At 40.2% G+C, this 19,732-nt stretch overlaps 1 protein-coding gene across 3 annotated transcripts in view; it reads right to left on the reverse strand.

Annotated features, from left to right (window-relative positions):
• BRF1 (BRF1 general transcription factor IIIB subunit) overlaps positions 1-19,732 on the reverse strand; it is a 162,905-nt gene that overhangs the window by 21,114 nt on the left and 122,059 nt on the right. Inside the window, exon 16 of one of the 3 annotated variants that reach the window (XM_085225775.1) lies at positions 6,553-7,640. The exons of the other annotated variants lie outside the window; for them this stretch is intronic. Within the exon in view, the coding sequence (XP_085081901.1) occupies positions 7,523-7,640 (118 nt within the window). The 3' untranslated portion in view covers positions 6,553-7,522. Of the gene's footprint in view, positions 1-6,552; positions 7,641-19,732 lie in introns of those variants that run through there. 3 annotated transcript variants of the gene reach the window in all.

Consider the following 19,732-nt stretch of genomic DNA (forward strand, 5'->3'; position numbering starts at 1 on the left):
ATTGTACAGGTAGTTTGAATGTTCAAATGCCCCACTCATCTCACCTAACACAACTGGAAAATGCATGCTTCAGAAACAGCATATGCGATGCAGTATTTTTACCAAATGACAGCACCGTGCAGAGAACCATGGAGCAGATTTCTCTCATCCCACTACAAAAGCAATGCATGGAAGTCATTGAGCAAGTGCTGCTCCAGCAGTCCTACCCAGGGGTCCTGGCCCATCAGTGTCATGGTAACACAAGAAGCATGTTTGGCTTGGGAAGTTGGGATCACCAACTTGTTTCCTGCAGACATCACCCAAACAATCTGTGCAAGATAACGCAGGAGGTGCTGAGCTGACGCCAGCTCCAAGCTCTCCTCATATAAAAGACAGTTCCATCGGACTCGCACCAGTGGGAACAGTATTAGAAACAACCCAATGGACACAACCAAAGCTCCCAAATGCTGGTATTCACGATGGCCAGTAAGAAAGTTCTGCTGGGTATTCTCTCACACAACCAGTATTTTTGCAGGCTAGCTTTTGCTTTCCCTTCATTATACACATGACAGCAGCACAGTTTTTAAAGGAATAACATTGTTAGTTGAGTGGGTGACTTTAGGAGGAAGAGCTAAAAAGTTAGACTCTAGATGTCAGACTGAAATGCAAAGTTGGCTTTAGTTCTGACATAAAGAGCGTACAAGCCTCACGTTTACTAAAACAGATGAAACAAGTCCCAATTCTTTTTGAGTAGCAGAACTACTGAAGAGACCTGGTGGAGTTTAGCACAGTGGGAGTTTTAGTCATCTATTGCTACACATTTAAACACTTGAGGACTTTGCAATAAATGCTGAAATGAATTCACCATCAAAAGACAAAATCCATGTTCTATCTGCCAAAACCTTTAGCAGCCTAAACAGAAAATGTCACAATTGATTTTCAGCAATGGTATAAAAATAAAAAAACAACGTTTTAAAGTCTTCAGGGGAAAGATAGATAGACAGATAAACAGCATGATAGACAGATGGATTTATTGCTATAGGTAATTTTTTACTCTTCTTAAGCAAAAATCAGGCTTCAAATGGATTGATACAACAAAAAAGATTAACTAAAAAAAAAACACCAACAACTAATGAGTAATTTTATTTTTAAATTCTCCAGTTTGTCAGGGTCATCAGCCTAGAGGTATAATGCTAACAGAATTTTGTTAGAGCACTACTGTTTTTTTGCATTAAAGTTAAAGAGCTTCCTCTCTCCTTGACTGGTATCAGCTGTAATAGAACAAAAACATTTGAAAGGGGGGGGGGAAGAGGGGGGGGAAAAGCCAAAAAAACCCTGGGCTATTAAAAGTGCTGTTTTGGAGGCTCTTTTATTTCCTTTCTGTTTCAGTCAGTCAGTTATAAATTAAACTCTAGGCTCAGTTCGCACCCACAAATCCGCTGCTAAAGGGAAGGTCTGCATGTCCCCCACATCCACAGACTCTCTGCCAGGAAGAGGCCATTTTGGGGAGGAGGCAGGGCTGGTGTATTCACAGACCCCTTCTTCACTCTAAATTTACCAGGATTTACAAAATTCCTGATTTAAACCAATGTGGCAAAACATAGATGGAAACGTAAGACAATGTCTGTAAACTCTCAAGGTTGTCTGCTGGGCTGATAAGCTGTCAGCCATGCTTACAGACAGGCTCGCACATTTAAAAGGACTGAGAAATACGCAACTTTATCATTCTGCTGCAAAAGGATCAATGCTAATATTAGCATTGAGTGTTTGAGTGATCAGCCTTCAGGAAATGCAGTTTTAACTAACAGCAAGATGGACCACTCTAGAAATTAGCAAGTAAACAACCTGTTTTCATACAGCCTTTAGTAGATGAGCAACCGAAGTGCAGCCAGGATCACTGTAAGTCAGATTTTAGTTTTACTTTCCACTTGCTGCGTTGAAGAAAACTCATCAAATCAGTTGTTCCTACTTAAAATGGAAAAATGTCTCCGAGAAAGGCAACTGGAGTGGAGAAATAATTACCTGGAGGTCGGTTTATTTAAGAGTAAATTCACTCAAACAGAGTCAACAGAAGCACTGGTGGAGAAAGGCAACAGGTTCCCTCAGACCTCCCTTGGGCAGAGGCTGGAGGCCGCTGCAGCCTTCCCACATGGCGGAGCAGGTGAGAGCTGATCTCCTGCAGGAGACACAACCCGGCTCCTGTCATTTACAAGTTTCTTTTAAGATGCTTTTAAATTCTTTCACTCCTACTCGGCTTATCAGCTGAAAAAATAAAAGGCTGAAGGCGCTGACTGCCACGCATAAAAATGAAATGGAACTATTGCCTCAGCTGCACACAGCAGCCCAGTGCCCTTCCTTCCCAGGGCCTGGCGTAAGGAATGCCCAGAAGTGACTAGGCTGTACAGCACCCTCTTAAATACAGCCACGGTGTATTTAAGTTCACCTCCAGCTGCAGCAGACCCATGGGATCACATAAACGCTTCACCATCACAAAATTACAGAATCACAGAATGGTTGAGATTGGAAGGGGTTCTGGAGGCCATGTGGTACAACCCTCTGCTCACACAGGGTCACCTACAGCCCACAACAAAGCTATTTCTTCAAGCCTATGAATACCTCAAGGATGAAATTCAGACTTAGTTTGATCAGATATAGCTCAAGAGAGACACAGATCTCATGATATCTCTTCTGTACCTGGCCCTCAACCTGTATTTTGACTATGCTATCTTCAAACACGTCACTCAACCTGACCACCAACATCTGCTGTTCCACTGAAATCAGCCTTTTTCCTGGTTTCATCCTACTTCTGCCATGCCATATGCTGTTGTTCCACTCGTCTTTGCTTTCAATGTCTGTACTGTTCACCTGTATGTAAGTTTCTATCATGAAACTGTATACCTGTATTTCAGCATTTCCTCCAGATCATCACCATTTTATTTCTTGCTGAAATCATCCTAATGACTCCAATTCTCTCATCTGCAGAAACGAATGGTTCTCCAAGAAAGGCCTAATGCTTCCCTAATCTGTCACGTGGTGCTTCTTCTCCAACATGTGGCCCAAATTGGTCTTTTTGTTCAGCCTCATATCTAATTTGCAGCCCGCTATCTCTCTATCTCTTTCAGCCTTATGGCTTTTACAGCTTGTGCTCCCATGTATGTCTGCATTTCAGATTATATTTCTTTGGCTGCATTAGTCTGGATTTTTTCCAAGATGCTCTTTTTATTTCCTGCTCCCAGTTTTTTCTTAGTGGCACTGTTTTGCATGGCTGTTTTCAGTGTTTTTTGCTGTATGACTCACTTTATTGTCTCCTGCAGATTTCATTAGCACAGTTTTCTGTGTCATTATGAAGTAGGACTGGGTTTCACACGCTGTTCAAGCTTTACATTAAGCATCTTCTTGAAAGCTAGCACCATTCTCACCGTTTGCTTGGGCAGATACTGGTACTCCTCAAAAGAAAGATCCTGGGGTAAGAGAATCTGTCTAAATAGTCCAAGTTTCCTGAAGTGCTGTGAGGAAAAGGGTAACGGAGTGGAGAAGCAGGGTATGCTAACATCATTAGCTCCTGGAAGACTTTTTTTTCCCATGACCTGTTTTGTTAGGTATTCAAAGGTAACTTCTGCCAGGAACAGATGGTGTTCAAACAGACAACTGGCAAGTGGTCTCAAAGAGTGCACTGAGATGGTGTTGTGAGTAAGTCTGGTCAGTTATCCAAAAATCAGTATGAGTACAACAGGAGCTGCCAAAAGGTATTGTTTCTGAAAGAAAATTTAGTAAGTAGGACAAATAAACCCATAGGTGAGTAATTTTAAGAAACTTTCTGAGAGAAGGATGGTGTCTATTAGGAGCTCTGCAAAGTGTTTGTATCAAATAGTTTACGGATGGTTGGAAGTAAGCTGCTTCCAACTTTGATACATGCTTCGATACGTGCCCTTATTAAAGAATATGATAATGATCTTCCACAGATACGATGACAAAACTAAAATCATAGAGACAAGAAGCACTTTTTGAGAAATATTTTAAACAAACGAGCCTTAATCCTCCATATTCAGTCTTCAAGTGGCTGAATAAATTTCCTCCCAATTGTTACTCCAATATTCTTCTGCTTTAGACCAAAAAAGGCTAACACAGACCTTCAAATGAATTACACTATACATTATTTATGTGTTTCAGATAATCCCTGCTAACTGTCCAAAAAACATCTCATTTGCAGAAATTGCATACTCTCTCAGCATAAACATTACTAATGACAGAAAATAAAACCAGAAGGGATTCATCCCCTTTTTAATGCTAAATATTATGCAAGTAACTAGCAGCTATGTAACCTCAATGCTGCCTCAACACAATTTGCAAAATCATATACAAAATTGAAAATAAATTGTTAGGAGATTATTCAAGAGAACTATTGCCGGTAATCTCCTAATAAGACGTGCTGCTTTCACCTTCATGCATATATTTTAACACTTTCCCTTGCTGCAGTATTTCTGTGAGCCTAAGTGCCATGAGGAGCCCATTTAATAAGTAGTCTCTTCTGCATTATGCCTCAACAAGCCACAGGCTTGAAATATCCATGGAACCGTTTAAGATATTTATAGTCAGCAAGGTCAAGTTGGAGATCCCAGACAGAAATCTATCACACTGAGAAATGGAAGGATTCCTTTTCACTCCCACCTCCCGCATCTCCCCAGAAATACATTTAACAAAGACTTCAAAGCACTGTTACAACCAAACCCTGCAAATGCAGGGAAAACCATGCAGAATGTGTTTTCTCTATCCATAACTCACCTCTCTGCAACACACAGATAAAATTAATCTTTACAATGTCCTCTATAAAACCTAGATGGAATGGGTCCTACCAACAAGATTCAAGCCTTTACTACGTTTGTGGGAAGCAGGGGATGCTGCCAGTGGGAAGACACAGACAGCAATACAGATCCAAGTGCCAAACACTGAAGCAGAAAAGCCACATAAAGCTGTTTACCAAAGATAGCCCTGATAAACTATTACTCATCAGGGGATGGTAGGGCCAGAGCAGCAGCTGCACTTCAGACCGTGACGTAATCCACAGTTCAGTTGCAGGGGCTTCACTAAATGTCCTGAGGTTTCATCATCCTTTGGATGACAGGTCCATGTTTATCTCACACCAGTTCATATATCTAGCATTTGACAGATACAGTTTCGAACACCACAATTCATTCTGAATTTGTGTCCCTAAGGCATCCCTCCTTGGTACATAATCTATACATGATTTTAGAAGTGATATCTTAAACACGGTCAGACGATTTTATTATACGACATTTTCACCATCAAGAGGAAGTTCTGGTTTTCCATAGGTACCATTCTGAAAAAAAAGTTGTTTGCCCTTTTCCTCCCACTTAAGCAGTACATGCTCCTTCTTACCCTAACCACAGCAAAAAAAAAAAAAAAAAAAAAAAAAAAAAAAAAAAAAAAAAAAAAAGCAAAACCAATACAGCCACTAACTCAATATTTGCTGGGATCAAAGCAAAAATTTAAAAACATTAAAGCCACTGAAAGCCAATCACAGGTGACCCAGAATGTCACAACACTCTCAGACAAGAAGACCTGTCAGGAAACTAAAGCTGACAACTTTCCAGCCCATCAGGACACTGGCAGAAAAGGCCTAAAGAAATCTTGTAATTTTTTTTAACAAGATCTTAGTCTGTCTCACAAGTACGGTTTTCCACTGCCAGATGGTCGATATGAATGCTAATGGAAAGAGTTGAAGCTGAAATAAATCTGCCACTTTTAATCAATCACAGATGACTGTGTCATCAATAAGCGACTCATGTTATGACAAACTCCCTTTGGTTAGCTACAAGCAAAGCTGATGAAATGCATCATGCCTACGTATTCACTGCCAATACTCGGCAACTTTAACACAGGCATTTTGAGGCTTAAAGATTATTTTTCCCACCTACGTATTCATTGCCAATACTGGGCAACTTCAACACAGGCATTTTGAGACTTAAAGATTATTTTTTCCCTAGGAGTGCTGTGATCTCGGATTCACAGTGAAAATTGCTCAAAAGAGCAACAGTTTTTAACTGTTGGAAGCTATTTGATAGTAACTCAGCCAAAACACACACACACAAACACACACCAACCGTAAAAATCCTCTTAAATCAGAGGAATAGAAACCCACTCATGGGCAACATGCAAGGTGCACTCTCCACTGCACAGCAAAGATAACTGTATAGGAGGTGCTGACAGTGCATCCTAGAGTCATTCACTTCACTCTAACCCTTCCACCCATCCAGGGACCCCAAAATGTAACATGCCCTTTGTGGAAAGTGTAAATGGGAAGCAGAGACCCAAAGATATTCCTCCTCAAGGGAGAAAGTAATGAATCATAGAATGGCCTAGGCTGAAAAAGACCATCATGATCATCTAGTTGATACCACACAAGTATCAGCTGGGCTTTAGCTACGTGTCACACTAAAAAATCCCTCGTTCAGCTTGCAGGAAAGGCTCACAGAGCAGAGATGGAGGTGTTGCTCAGGAGGAGAAAGGGAATGACCAAGGGAAAAATGGTGCAATTGGTAGAAGCTAAACTTTGTTAGTTACACAGCGCATGAGACAGGTTGTTTTCTGTCCATATTTTTAACCAGCTTCCAAATCCACCCTCAGTTAAGAATTCTGTCTTTTTGCCTTCACTGACTTCATTGTCCATCAGTGTTTTGAAATATAATTGGAAAAACAAGACTCTAAGATTAGGCAACGGAAATTTAATATTTTCCCAATTTAGAGGCAATATGGCATTCAGTTGCTTGAAAGGAAAAAGAATAAATGAAAAAAAGTTGCTACAGCATAAGAGCAAACAAAGTCATTTCAAATCCACTTATGGAGACACAGGAAATTATAATTAGCCCAAACTTCATAACTTGTCTATCAGCACAGGAATAAGTCTATTACTAAAAATGTTGCTCCCTCTCCACCAAATTATAAAACCCCAGAATCCAACTTACAAAGACCAGAAGTCATCACAAAAACTTTCAGGTTGTTTTTGTGGCTCTCACTGAGCACAGCTGTGATGACACAGATGCTCTACTTCTTTCTCTTCATCTCCCAGTGAAGAGGGATGAGATCTTTATAATGAACGAGCATCAGATATAAACCAACCACATTTTGCTTTCTCCAAGCTCTGCTTTTTTTTTTTCTTTTCTGATGTCCATCCAAGCATAACCGTGCTGGACAAGATTGCTGGAATAACATGATCACCCTTCAATATTGTTTTGAAAGAGTACTGTACTCTGTGCACACAAAGAACGCCCTTGATCCATTTTATGAAATAATACAGAACACCAGGATGAGTATTCCAATATCTTCAAAATTTAAAACGACCTATTTTTAGTCCAGTAATAATATTCTGAAAGATAATACGTTAGAGATATTATAGACTGCCACAGCATCATAGATTAATCTCACAGTATTGATCTTCAGGAGACCAAACAGCTGATATGTGAATGTTCCCTGCAGTTTAATCAGTCTGCACCTTTCAGTGTTTCTGAATTACTTCTCGATTTTCCTATTTCATCTTCATTTTGTGCTTTTGAAGTTCTAAGAAAAACACAACTTCTTCCTCTTTGTGCGAATCAAAAGGTTCTTTTCCTAGGTTTTGAGAGAGCCTGAAGTCCAAACGGCACCTATGAGCTCAACAAAACAAAAACAGAATAAATAACACTGACAGATAGCTGATACGAGCTAAAGAAAGGCAAGACCATTAAACACAAGGCTATCCCCAAAATTATTGCACAAAAGAAAGGAAGAGAAACTATCTGTAGCAATAGACATGGAGAGCATGTTCAATAAGTTATCAGGGAAAGCTATGACACCCGTTGGCAAGAATTCAGGTATTCTTAAGTGGATTGTTTTACCATTTCCTTCCAAAAGCGTGCACAAAGCCTGAGAGCATGCACTCGACCAACCATGTGCCTCGTTAGGGACTGAATCTCACAACTCCTTGCACACATACCAAAACACACAGCTGCACATCCAGACAGCGTAAACCAGAGCCCACTGAGGGCAGTGGGACAAAAGCCAACCCTACATATGTTACAATGCAGAAAATCTTAAGGTGATTCACTAATAAAAAGTTGGAGTGATTGAAATCACTTATTTAAAACCCTCCCTACCTCATCTTAATGACCTTATTAAAGCAGCTACATTTAAATTTCTCTTCAAAAACTCCCTTAAATATCAGCACTTCCACAGCTCCTGTGACTTTGACCCTCGAGTTACGGTGGTAAATTAAGAGTGTTTAAATCATTTCAGATTTACCTTATTAAGACAGTTTAAATTGGAAGCTAGCCAGATCTCTCTGAAGCTGTGAAGTGGAGCAGCATACAGGAAAGAGGAGCTCTGCTGTGCTCTGGAGCCTAAAACTAAAAGTTACATCTTCAATAGCAGCCTGAAAATCGTCATCAGCCTTTACAATGGCCTGAAACTAGAGCCCAGCACGGGTATCCCCAGCCCCAGTATGTCTCCCACAGCTCTTAAAACTATGGGCCATAGAGATGAAGGATATTGAAAGTATGGATTACCGTAATGAAAAAAATCTTGGTTTCATTTGCTTTAAAATGGGTTTTAAAATGAAATCAACAGATACTGAGATTGAAAAGAGAGGGAAAGTAATTTAGACAAAAATGCATCTGTTACTGAAGTTGGTCTCTTGTAAACTTTCTGCAAAAAACATCTTAAATCTGGATTTCCCTGAATTGCAAATCCTATCCGCAAATGCTGAACCATAAACTTGAGTTTTCTGGTCTCCAGTCTTCACTGAAAAGCTAATATAATGCTGTGCTTGATATCTCTTAGCTACCAACACTGCAACAAAATAATCACTATATACTACTGCAAACTCACTCCAGGCCTTGGAGCTCAGAATTCCCTCATTTAAGACCCGCTTATATTTTAAGGAATAATTTCAAATTGCAACTCAAAGGTAACAGAAAAACTGCAGCCTAGCAATCACTGGACCTTAGAAATGTTTTCTGCCAATGCTCTTAATGAGGTAGAAGTAAATGCAGAAAAACTGCATCTTCCTGCAACAGCTATTTAAGGGACCTTTTCTGTAAAACTTGTCTTTTTTATCTGTATCCACATACATATATATATAATGAATATATGTGTGTGAATATATATATATATGTATAATGGATATACATATATATAAAATCCAGAAACAGAAGATCACCATGTGCTGAAAGATACAAAAACTATGAATTTTATCCACTCCTGAAGAGAACACAGGAAGCACCTGAAAATATTGATCCAAGAAAAGCAGCCAGCCCTCCATCCAGCTTTGAGCAGATGACTCAGGGGGTCAGGCTCCCCATCCATCACACAGGAGATGTGCATTGTTCAGAGCAGGCAGAGGCTGCAGACTGAATGCCTGCCCGACAGCAGTGTGCTGCTCTGTGTTGTTGGTGCCAGCGGGTGAAGGCTCCAGAGCAGGCAGGCTGCTGCCTCCTGATAAATCACCCCGAAGAACAATGGGACCCTCGGAGACAACAGTATCTACGGGTCCTTTTTGATGTGAAGAGCTTTCTGATCTCTTCAGGTTGGATAGACAGAGTGGCAGCCAGGGTCTGCAAAGGTCAGCAAGATGAGGTTTGTTTGTATAAAACAGTCACCTTTCAACCCAGAGCTCTCCAGCTACTAAGTCACTTGCCAGTAAGTTACTTTACATTATATAAAATTCATGATTTCTCATGGTTTATACTCAACTCACCTCACATAGGACTCACTTCATTAGTTACAGGAAAAAAAAACAAGCACAAACCCACCGGTTTAGAACCCTTAATTAGACATTTATTTTCCTTTTCCTCCATCCCTCTGTTTGTGCAGCGTAACAGAATCACAGAATCACAGGGGTTGGAAGGGACCTCAGAAGATGATTGAGTCCAACCCCCCTGCTAAAGCAGGTTCCTGCAATAGGTCACACAGATAGGTGTCCAGACAGGACTTGAGTATCTCCACAAAAGAAGACCCCATAACCTCTCTCGGCAACCTGTTCCAGTGCTCCATCACCCTTACCATAAAGAAGTTCTTTCACATGTGAGTATGGAACTTCCTACGTACAAGTTTTAGGCCATTACTCCTTGTCCTATTGTTACACACTACCAAGAAGGGCCTGGCCTCCTCCATCCTCAGCAGAACTAAGCATTGCCATTGCATGCTTTTAGTGTGCATGAATCGGGCTTATGTTCATGAGATGTAAGGCACAGTCTATCTGAGCTGTAAAACATCAACATATTCTCACCAGTAGCTCATCAAAAGCATTCAGAAGGAAGAAAACTGCATGGAAATGTCATATACAGATCAAAATTGAGAACTACATTTTGGCTGTATAGAATAGTTTCATAATTCTTGCTATACATTATGCCATAAGACCAAGAATGTTCACAAAGCATCTATACACAGCACCAGACTGACAAAAAATATGGCTCCACAGATGAAAAGTAGCTTCTGTGTCTACAGGAATGTAAGGAAATTTAAGTCATATAGAGTCATAGAATCACCAAGGATGTAAAAGACTTCCAAGATCATCCAGTCTCATCATCCACCTACCACCAGTACTTCCCCAATAACCACATCAGTACATCATCAGAACATCTCTGTATTCAGAATATTTCCTACAATGAGACTGAAGCTTTTTCATCAATCCTCTCTTATAGTTTGGAGTACAGTATGTTCTGATTTTAAATATAAGTCATATAAAAAATTGGGTCTTAATGTCAGATTTTATGTTCCTGATTATCCAAAGGTAAAAATCTCATTTGGACTTGATCAGGTCATAGGAAAAGAAAGGTCGTATTTCACCAATGCATTTAGAGGATTTGAAGAGACAGAGACTGTATCATAAATAAACACATCAGCAATAAACATATGGCACATTACTGAGAGACATTTATGATCCTAATGTCCCAAACATCGCCTGGAGGAGGAGGAGGAGAAGCTGCAGAGGGCACAGCCTGATGTAGGAATGCCCATAAGAAGTCTACAGGAGGCATCAATCAGTGACATGAGCAACCCAGAGTGCCCTCCTACCTGAAATGCTCCATAAGAAGCCTGCACAAAGAGCTAACTTTTCTTCCATTTTGTTCCCATAATCTTTTTTTTCTGCAATATTTTAAAAGGTATGAATGAAGTGCAAACATGTTTGAGACGTGCTATATTTGCTGATCATTTTTGAAGCCAATATTGCTTAATGAAGAATGCTTGCACACATAGTTAATTTGGCAGAAAATAAATAGAAAAAGAGCAAGTAGTGTCTAAACCAACATTATCGAAGTAGTGTGCTTAGGCACAAAATTAACCCATGGAGTGACTTTTCAACTCAGTAATTGGAAGGGCCCACCTGCAGCCTTCAGGAGCTGGGCAGCAGGTGATGCTCACTGCATATCCCGCCTTCCTGCCCTGCAATAACCAGTCCCACATGCTAGAACACCCTGATTTTTGCTTTGCTTCTCTCCATCTAATCACTAGATTCTACGCTGATTTTAATCTCTGCTATTAATTCATCAGCTGATTGATTGATTGAACTGCAGCTTTAATCTGATGATTGTGTTGCTCAATGTTTTAGTTAGGATTCCAAGTTATCTGTTTCTTTATTGCTGCATGACAAAATTCATGAAGTACACATCACCATTTTTCTATTAAAGCTATCACACCACCACTCTGGTCAAGCAAAGATAACTTTGTAAAATAAATACTTCATTCTCCTTTCAAATCTATACACTGTTCCTTCGTATTTCAGATCCCCAAACGCTCGGATTAAATAGATAACTTTTAAAAGACAACTATGCTGTCAGTATATTTCTTTCATATAAATACCACATTTAAAACAGTTTCTGAATACAGAGACAGCAGATGATCAACGTATGCCCAGTACTTCTGTCCTGAATGGGACCTCAGAGCACTGTGTCCTTCCTACGCTTGAACATTCAACTTTGAATATCAATACAGATTCCAGATCTGTCACACCACGTGTCCCTCATCACATCCTTTCCCTGCCAGCTATCAGAGCCCTGCTTGAAAAGAAACATCTCCACACTGTTGCAGTTTTTGACAGCTGCTGAGGTACATGATGCCTTGCAAGAGCACACAGAATGAGAGGATCTTTACTTGAATGTGCACTGGGAAGACGGGCTACAGGACTTTAGGTCCATATACACTACATTCTATGCCATCCCATCCCACCTCTGCAGCAGCACAGGTTTCTTCTCTGGTGTAAAAACACGGAAAGAGGAAAACTGTGTGCAGAAGTCAGTGGTTTGTTCCCTTGCACCTTTATGAGTCACACAGTAAGGACCTGTATGAGAGAACTTGTACTGTTCTAGAGGGAGTGGGGAAGTTAGCTTGGTTGCTGCAAATGCTGAACACAGCAATCAGTTTGTTCAGTCCATTGCTGGAGGAGGGTGGAACTGCTGGGCAGGAACTTCTGATTAAGAATGAATTGCAAATTCAACATCAGGAAAGTCGAATTTGCTGTATATATCTTCCAAGAACACGTTTAGAAATAATCTCAATGCGTTTTATCCTATTTTAAGTAACAAATGCAATAAGGTAAAACTGAAATCAGTCAGCCCGCCAGCAACATCACTGGATAATGGAACAGCACTTACATAAATGACTGAGTTACAGAACAGTGGCCAATTTAAAACTAATTATGCAGATTCTGCTAAATATTCTGTGAACAACACAGTATCTCAAAAGTTTTACAACAAACTGCCGTAACTTTCCAACATTTTATCCAGCTGTGGTGAAAGAACAGCAATCACAACCACATAATGATTGCCAGTTACCCAGTCTGGCAATGTACACAAAATCAAGAAATAAAATGTTTCCTGTAGCTGCTCTCCTGGTTTGGGTATCAATATTGAAGAATAATGTATGGCCTATCCTACAGAGAACAAGGCAACTTTTGACTTGTTTTGTCCCATTTCTTTGAAGTACTTAATAAATATCCACTGAAAACTCAACTTCATTGGCAAATGTAAAGCGCATCAGCTTTACTCTTCCGTGTATTATATAAAGAAAATTAGCAAATACATACTGTGAAGATCAACAAACAGACCCTGCTGGACTAGAATCAAGGAAAATATAAATCCAGAAATCTGTTTTCCATTCATAAAATAAAAAAGAAAGCATAAAAATCTACAGACTAACGATGTGAGTATTTCACAGCAACCAAGCACTCTTGGCTGTGGCAGCAGAACATACACCTTTAGCTCTGGACAGCAAGAACCACTGCACTTTGTATTGCCTTCCTTGTTCCCACTGCCTTCCTCCTTTGTATTGCCTTCCTTCCTACAACTTCTGCTAAGACACTACTGAAGTGTGCATACATATTTATATTAAGCCTCCTGCTAGACATACCAAGTCCAAACTGGAAGAAAAGGATCACAGAGCATTTTCATCTAATAAACCTGAAAATGAGAATATAGACAAACAAGGAGCTTGCAATACAAGTTTCATGCAAAATTATCTTCCGGGCTAAAACTGCTCCTCTTTGGTCTTCAATGAAAGATGAAATTACTTCAGACAGTCACAAAAATCCATCTGCATTTTTGCACTGCCCAGCTGACCTCCCCTGGAATCTGGCAAGGAGACGATTTTCTTGAGTGGGAGGCGGAAAAGCAATATCCAATTTATATTAAACAAACAACAAGGCTGCTGTAAAAAGAAGGAGCTTTGACCTGGGTATGGGCCACAAGGTCAGCCAGATCAATGCCTTTTTAGTTTTAAATTGAAGGCATTCTAATTTTTGTGGGTAAATGGAGCCAAGCGCTGAATTTGGCAGAAACTTGTTACAGCTGAAACCCTCACACAACTCTACATGTGTCTTCACCCTATCTTGAAGGGTTTATTTTTATAAGGTTCTCCAAGTATCTCGTAAGATTAAACAGCTTAGGAATACTCCTCTGCAGTGGCAACAGATCATATTCCCTTACTAAGCCAAATTCTGACAACATTAAAGGTCTGTACTATAAAATTTGAATGCTCTTAATGAATGATGTACAACTAGAGATGATTTGCAGCATCACTGAACTTACATAAATTGGTTCACATTGAGAAAGCTTTTTAATGCTATTTCTCCTAACATTGAGCCATACCAGGGGCTTTTGTCTCCGATTGTATTTTACAGAGAGAAAAATACAGACAGCTTTGTTGCAGTACTGAAATTTTAGTATTTTAAATTCCACTACTCTAAAGCAAATGACTCCAGAACTTTTACAGAACTCATCTTCTAAACAGCTGGAGTAATCAGCATAAACATCAAGTCCTGACAAACACTCCCAGCTGTTGGATGGATAGGTTCGGGAAGTTTTAAAAGAATCTTTCCCTTTCCTTCTGTCTCATCTCAGTGTGAAGAGTTGGAGGGAGAGGAACACCTTTCTCCTGGCTCCTCTCTTCCAGGTGTCTCACCACTGCCTAGCACTGCATATGCACAAGTGGTGTATGTAGAAGAAATGCGTTTCTCCTCCTCTGTTCTCACTTGGTGAGGAGGGAAGGACTGAGGTCATCTGATTTGAGCACTCATAGATTTTAGCATACACGTTCACTTTACGAAATGTTGGGCCTGATGAGTTTCTCGCCAGCTCTCGCCTCTGGTTTATCTCCTTACAAAAGGTTTCTCAGCTCTCATGAAGAGCAGGAACCTGCACCTCCAGCCAGGCTACAACGTTCTGATGGGCTTTACTAAATCAACTCCTCAAACTTACTGCGAACAAGCAAATAAATGCATGTCAGCTCCTTCCAAGGCCTTTGGTAAAGCTCTCCCCTAGACAGCTACGTTTGCTAATGTAGATGCATGAATTGAAAAGCAGAGGCTTGGAAGGGCTGAATTCATTTCTCCTTGGCTTTGTTTTTTTTTTTTGTAAATAAAATGCTAACCATAATTTGCATAAACGTGTCCCTCTAAAGTTACAAGACTGGAAAATACTTGCAGGATTTATTTTAAGTGGTGGTACTTATCAAATGTCACCGTTTTCCTGTTTAAAATGACTAATCATTTTGATTAACCTCTGATTTAAATGATTATATACCACAGCAAAGCACAAACATACATCAAATTACACTCCACAGAATTTCTCAAAGCAGGAATCACATAAGAAAACAGTTATGTCAGAGTGGTTGGAGAATTAATTTACCGAGTGCAGAAGATTCAAACTGTGATGCCATATGCCAACATGGGAAGGCTCTCACACGCACATTCATACCCAAGAAATAGAAGTGGATAATCCCACAGCCAGCAAGAGGGTGCTTCAGGAGGAAGCACCAAACCACCAACCAAAAATAATCATGCAACAGAAGAAACTCCTAACTACCATCTCAACACACGCTCCCAGAATCTTCTGTAAGGAATTTTGTCTCTGTTGGGAAATTTGTGCTAGCACGTTTGTCACATAAGAAAAGAAGGCCTGAAGCACTGCGTAAAGATGAGAAATAAAGTTTAATATCTCACTTTGAGTAATACATATGAATTCCAAGCCATGTAATAAGACTTCAAAGCAAAGAGGGAAAAAAACAGCCTATCAAAGGTAAATTAGACAAAGAGCTGAAGGCAATACTGAAAAAATAAAAATTAATGGTGGAAAAATTAAAGAATATAAAAACACTCTTAAGATCTCATCTCAAAGGACCAATTTGTAAGGAGAATACATACTAGAGTTGGTACAGAAAAGACTTTCAAAAGCCTCACATCTGCCAGACATGAGGACTTCTCCCTCCTGAGCAGCTCAGCTTCGTGATGAAGAACTTGCCCATGGGTATCCTCACAGATGCCTGGCAGCCCACCAGGCCCCACTGTGCCCCCTACAAACAAAGGGCCTCTCAGATACCCAGTTCCAAATCTCTAGAACTATTGCTGTAATGTTATTTTTCCTAATGAAAGAGATTCTGAAACAACTCGCTTCTACACACAATGAATCAAGGGTATACGGATGCATACATTCTTGAATTAATGAACGACCACTTGAGTCTATTTGGTATAAAGGATAGCTAGAAACATAACAGAAGTATCACTTTCAAGGTTTTTCAGACATTCAGGCATCCCATGGAATACTCAAACTGAGTTTTGCCTCATGCAGTTCTGGATTGATATAAGTAATCTGGAAAAACTGAGTTCATCCTCTTCCCCTCCACAAATACCACTCTCATAATATAAAATAAACTGAAAATACTGTGCATTAAAAAAAATAAATCTGTCTGCTTTGAGTTTATAAAAATAAATCATAAGCCATAGCAAATGTAGAACAAGCATCATGGGCACTCAGACTTGCAGCTGGGTTAGCAGCAGTGCAATGGTACGGCACTCAGCACCTGCCTGGGCAACACAACTGAAAATAAAGGGTTGTCATTATCAGTAATCCAGGATGTGGGGCTTCTTCTCTTCCTATTCACAGGAAAAGAACAGACAGGTTCTGCCAGGTGCTCGCAGAGTTAATAATTACATGGAAGAGGCAGTGTTGGGCCAAGCAAGTTGCACAGTGCTCGCTGCCCTCGCACACCCAGACCAAGCAACCAAGCACTCAGGAAGGGACAAAGCCTGCAGCTGCCAATGCTGTTTCTCTGAAACAACTTTACCAAAAATCAGTAAATTAGGTTTCTGCTCTTATTTTACCCCTTACGGGAATCTGACTTCAATCAGAGCCAAGAAAGTACCAGGCAACACATTGTGTTTAAATGAGACGCCAAGCATGAGGCTGTAGAAAGCATCCTGTATACTATCCCTTGTAATAAAGGAGATTTTTCATATAATTATAGAATCACAGAATGTCTCACGTTGGAGGGGACCTTAAAGATCATCTAGCTCCAATCCCCTGCCATAGCAGGACTGCCATCCCCCAGCTCAGGCTGCCCAGGGTCCATTCCATGGCTTTGGACACCTCCAGGGATGGGGCACCCACAGCTCTGGACAGCAGTGCCAGGGCTCACCACCCTCTGAGTAAAGAATTTCTTACCTACCATCTAAGATAAATCTCCCCTCTTTTAATTTAAAGCCACTCCCCCTTGTTCTATTGCTATCAGACAGTGTAATAAGTCGGTTCCTCTCCTGCGTGTAAGCCTTCAGGTAGTGGAAGGCCTCAATGAGGCCTCCCCAGAGTCTCCTCTTTTCCAAGCTAATTTTTCTGGGGTTGTGACACCCCCTGAGAAGTCAACAAAAACAGAGCTGGAGCAGATGCTAAGCCAAAGCATCCCTTAAGGCCAGGACTGAGTCCCACAGCCCCAGGCACTGCACTGTACCCTGCTGGGAGGAACATTACCAGCAAAAGGACACAAGTGAGACCATGTAGAGAACGTGGTGGTGAAACTCCAAATTTAATCAAACCTGAAATCTCTACCAAGGGCTTTTGTCATATCTGCAGCAAGCTTGATTTGGCTTTCTATTACATATTCATATGCTTCCATTCAGAACAACCTTGTTTCATTACAGTGGATTCAGCTGTGCTTTGCAGTCCTGCTCCACTTCTTCCAAGGCAAATTCTTTAGGAGATTAACCTGACACATTTATTCCCTTGATGATATATCCCGTCCTCTCTAATATCGTTACCAATTTCAAGTACACAGCAATAAATGGGCATAAAATTTTTAAAAAGTAGTGACTTGAAAGCTTTTTTGTTCCCACATTTTCTAGGAACAACACATTTCACTTTGCAAGCAAGATTCAGCTCAAGCAAATACAAAATAAATTATTTAGCTTTCAACCAAAAGCTCGCAGACTCTGTTTTTAGTGGACTTGAAGCTCACACTGGAGTTTAGGTTTTAAGTAGCTCAAAGTGGCAATTGCTTTTCACTTGGAGTTCAACACATTCATCTTCTGTGACGCCTGTTTCATATGCACAGAAGACATTAGTGAAGACAAAATGTGCAACTGGTAATTGAAATTAAAGTCGCAATCTCTATTACGGTAATATCCACTGTGCCACATCTCTGTAACACACAATGAAACAGCTTTTGCTTCTGAAGCAGCAACCATGATACCCACCAGAACCAAAAAAAACCCTTGCCTGATGCACTGAGAAATGCAGTGAAATATATTCACAAAAAATAAACTTTTCTAAAATTGCTTACGTTGTTTTTACTATTTTTACACCCTCTTGATAGATACATTAAGCACAACTCCAGTATACTTAGGGAAAACGTGTCTATAAAAAAGCATGTCCTTTTCTAATACTCTGAAAGTGGCACAGTATTCAGTTTTTCAATCAGAAGGTGGTGACACACAGGAACAGGTTGCCAAGGAGGTTGTGGATGCCCCATCCCTGGAGGCATTCAAGGCCAGGCTGGATGTGGCTCTGGGCAGCCTGGTCTGCTGGTTGGCGACCCTGCACATAGCAGGGGGTTGGAACTGGATGAGCATTGTGGTCCTTTTCAACCCAGGCCGTTCTGTGATTCTATTCATGGTAAAGAAAACTGTTCAAAAATCCAGTTTGCTTTTGAAAATATTGATGAATATGGATATGCTCATAAGTTAATTCTTTCAATGTACCTTCCTGAGGAAATTTCAGAAACAATTCCAAGATTTCAGAATTGGGAATTTTGAAGAAATAGTGTTGAGATGAACGATATGTTCTTCGTCTCCAAGTAACTGCTAAGTTAATGCTGATTGTAATAGCTCTGATGTGACTGAAAGACTATCCCACAGGCGCGTGCTCCCTGAGGATGGTTACCATTCCAACTCTTCATAAATTTCTTGCAAATCAACAACTTTTTACAAGTTTTAACAGACCAACACTGCTAACTAACTACTATTTTACATCACATTAGAAAACAAAGACACTGCACCACGTCTGGCTGCGGCAAGCACATCTTCAAATGGAGATCTGAAGTCCTCTTCCCAGAAATACAAGTGCAGCATATTTTACAGCAAGAGACAATCTGAAAAATGGAGATAAACCTCCTGCTTCCAAGGTGCTACCTATAGGAAAGGAAGATGGTTTCTGAGACACATGACAAAGGTAGCTGTGTTTATAGGACCTCTGCTTGCACATGGAAAGGAATCAAATCTACTTTCCTAATCTAATACCTTTACTGGAGTAGTGCTTTAATCACCAAGAAGCAGTATTCCTTTCCTAGCCCTAATTGGGATCAAGACTAAATCAGCTGCTCTTTAATCCTGACTGCATCTCACACAAACTAAAGGATTGCATCGAAGCACAGTTATGCAAGGTGCTGCTGCAGTCACATAGAGCTTGCTAAATATTTCAGACATATAAAGCCAAATAGGCTGGACTGTAAATCACTACAAAGCAAAACAGTTAGCAGGAACTCCACAAATGCCTCCTGGATAACGCTACATTATGTGCTTCATTCATTTTCTAATGAGCAATGTTCCGGGTTTTTATTATTATTAATTGCATATAAATTGCCATTATTTTTGTATTACTGGGAAAGTATTTAGCCATTCACCTCTCAGAGGAACAATGCTGAACAAAGGAAATGAATGCACGGCATATTAGAACAATACAAAACACAAAAATTTATGCATGCCATTTAAAAGACATGGCATTCAGACTACTAGCAAAAAATCAAAAGTATGTCATAAATCTTTAACGGCAAGAAATAAAAAAACAAATGGTTTGCCAAGTCCTTGATATTATTTAATCAGGAACGTTGCCTACTTCTGGAGTGCAAAATCTTAACCACGTATCTGCATGTATCACCAACCTTCTCTGAAGTGCTCTGCTGCAAAATTCATTGTATCTAAGATCTGCTAATCATCATCAGG

This window comes from Meleagris gallopavo, chromosome 5, assembly GCF_905368555.1.
Source record: "Meleagris gallopavo chromosome 5, MGAL_WU_HG_1.1, whole genome shotgun sequence".
In the NCBI taxonomy this organism is placed as follows: domain Eukaryota; kingdom Metazoa; phylum Chordata; class Aves; order Galliformes; family Phasianidae; genus Meleagris; species Meleagris gallopavo.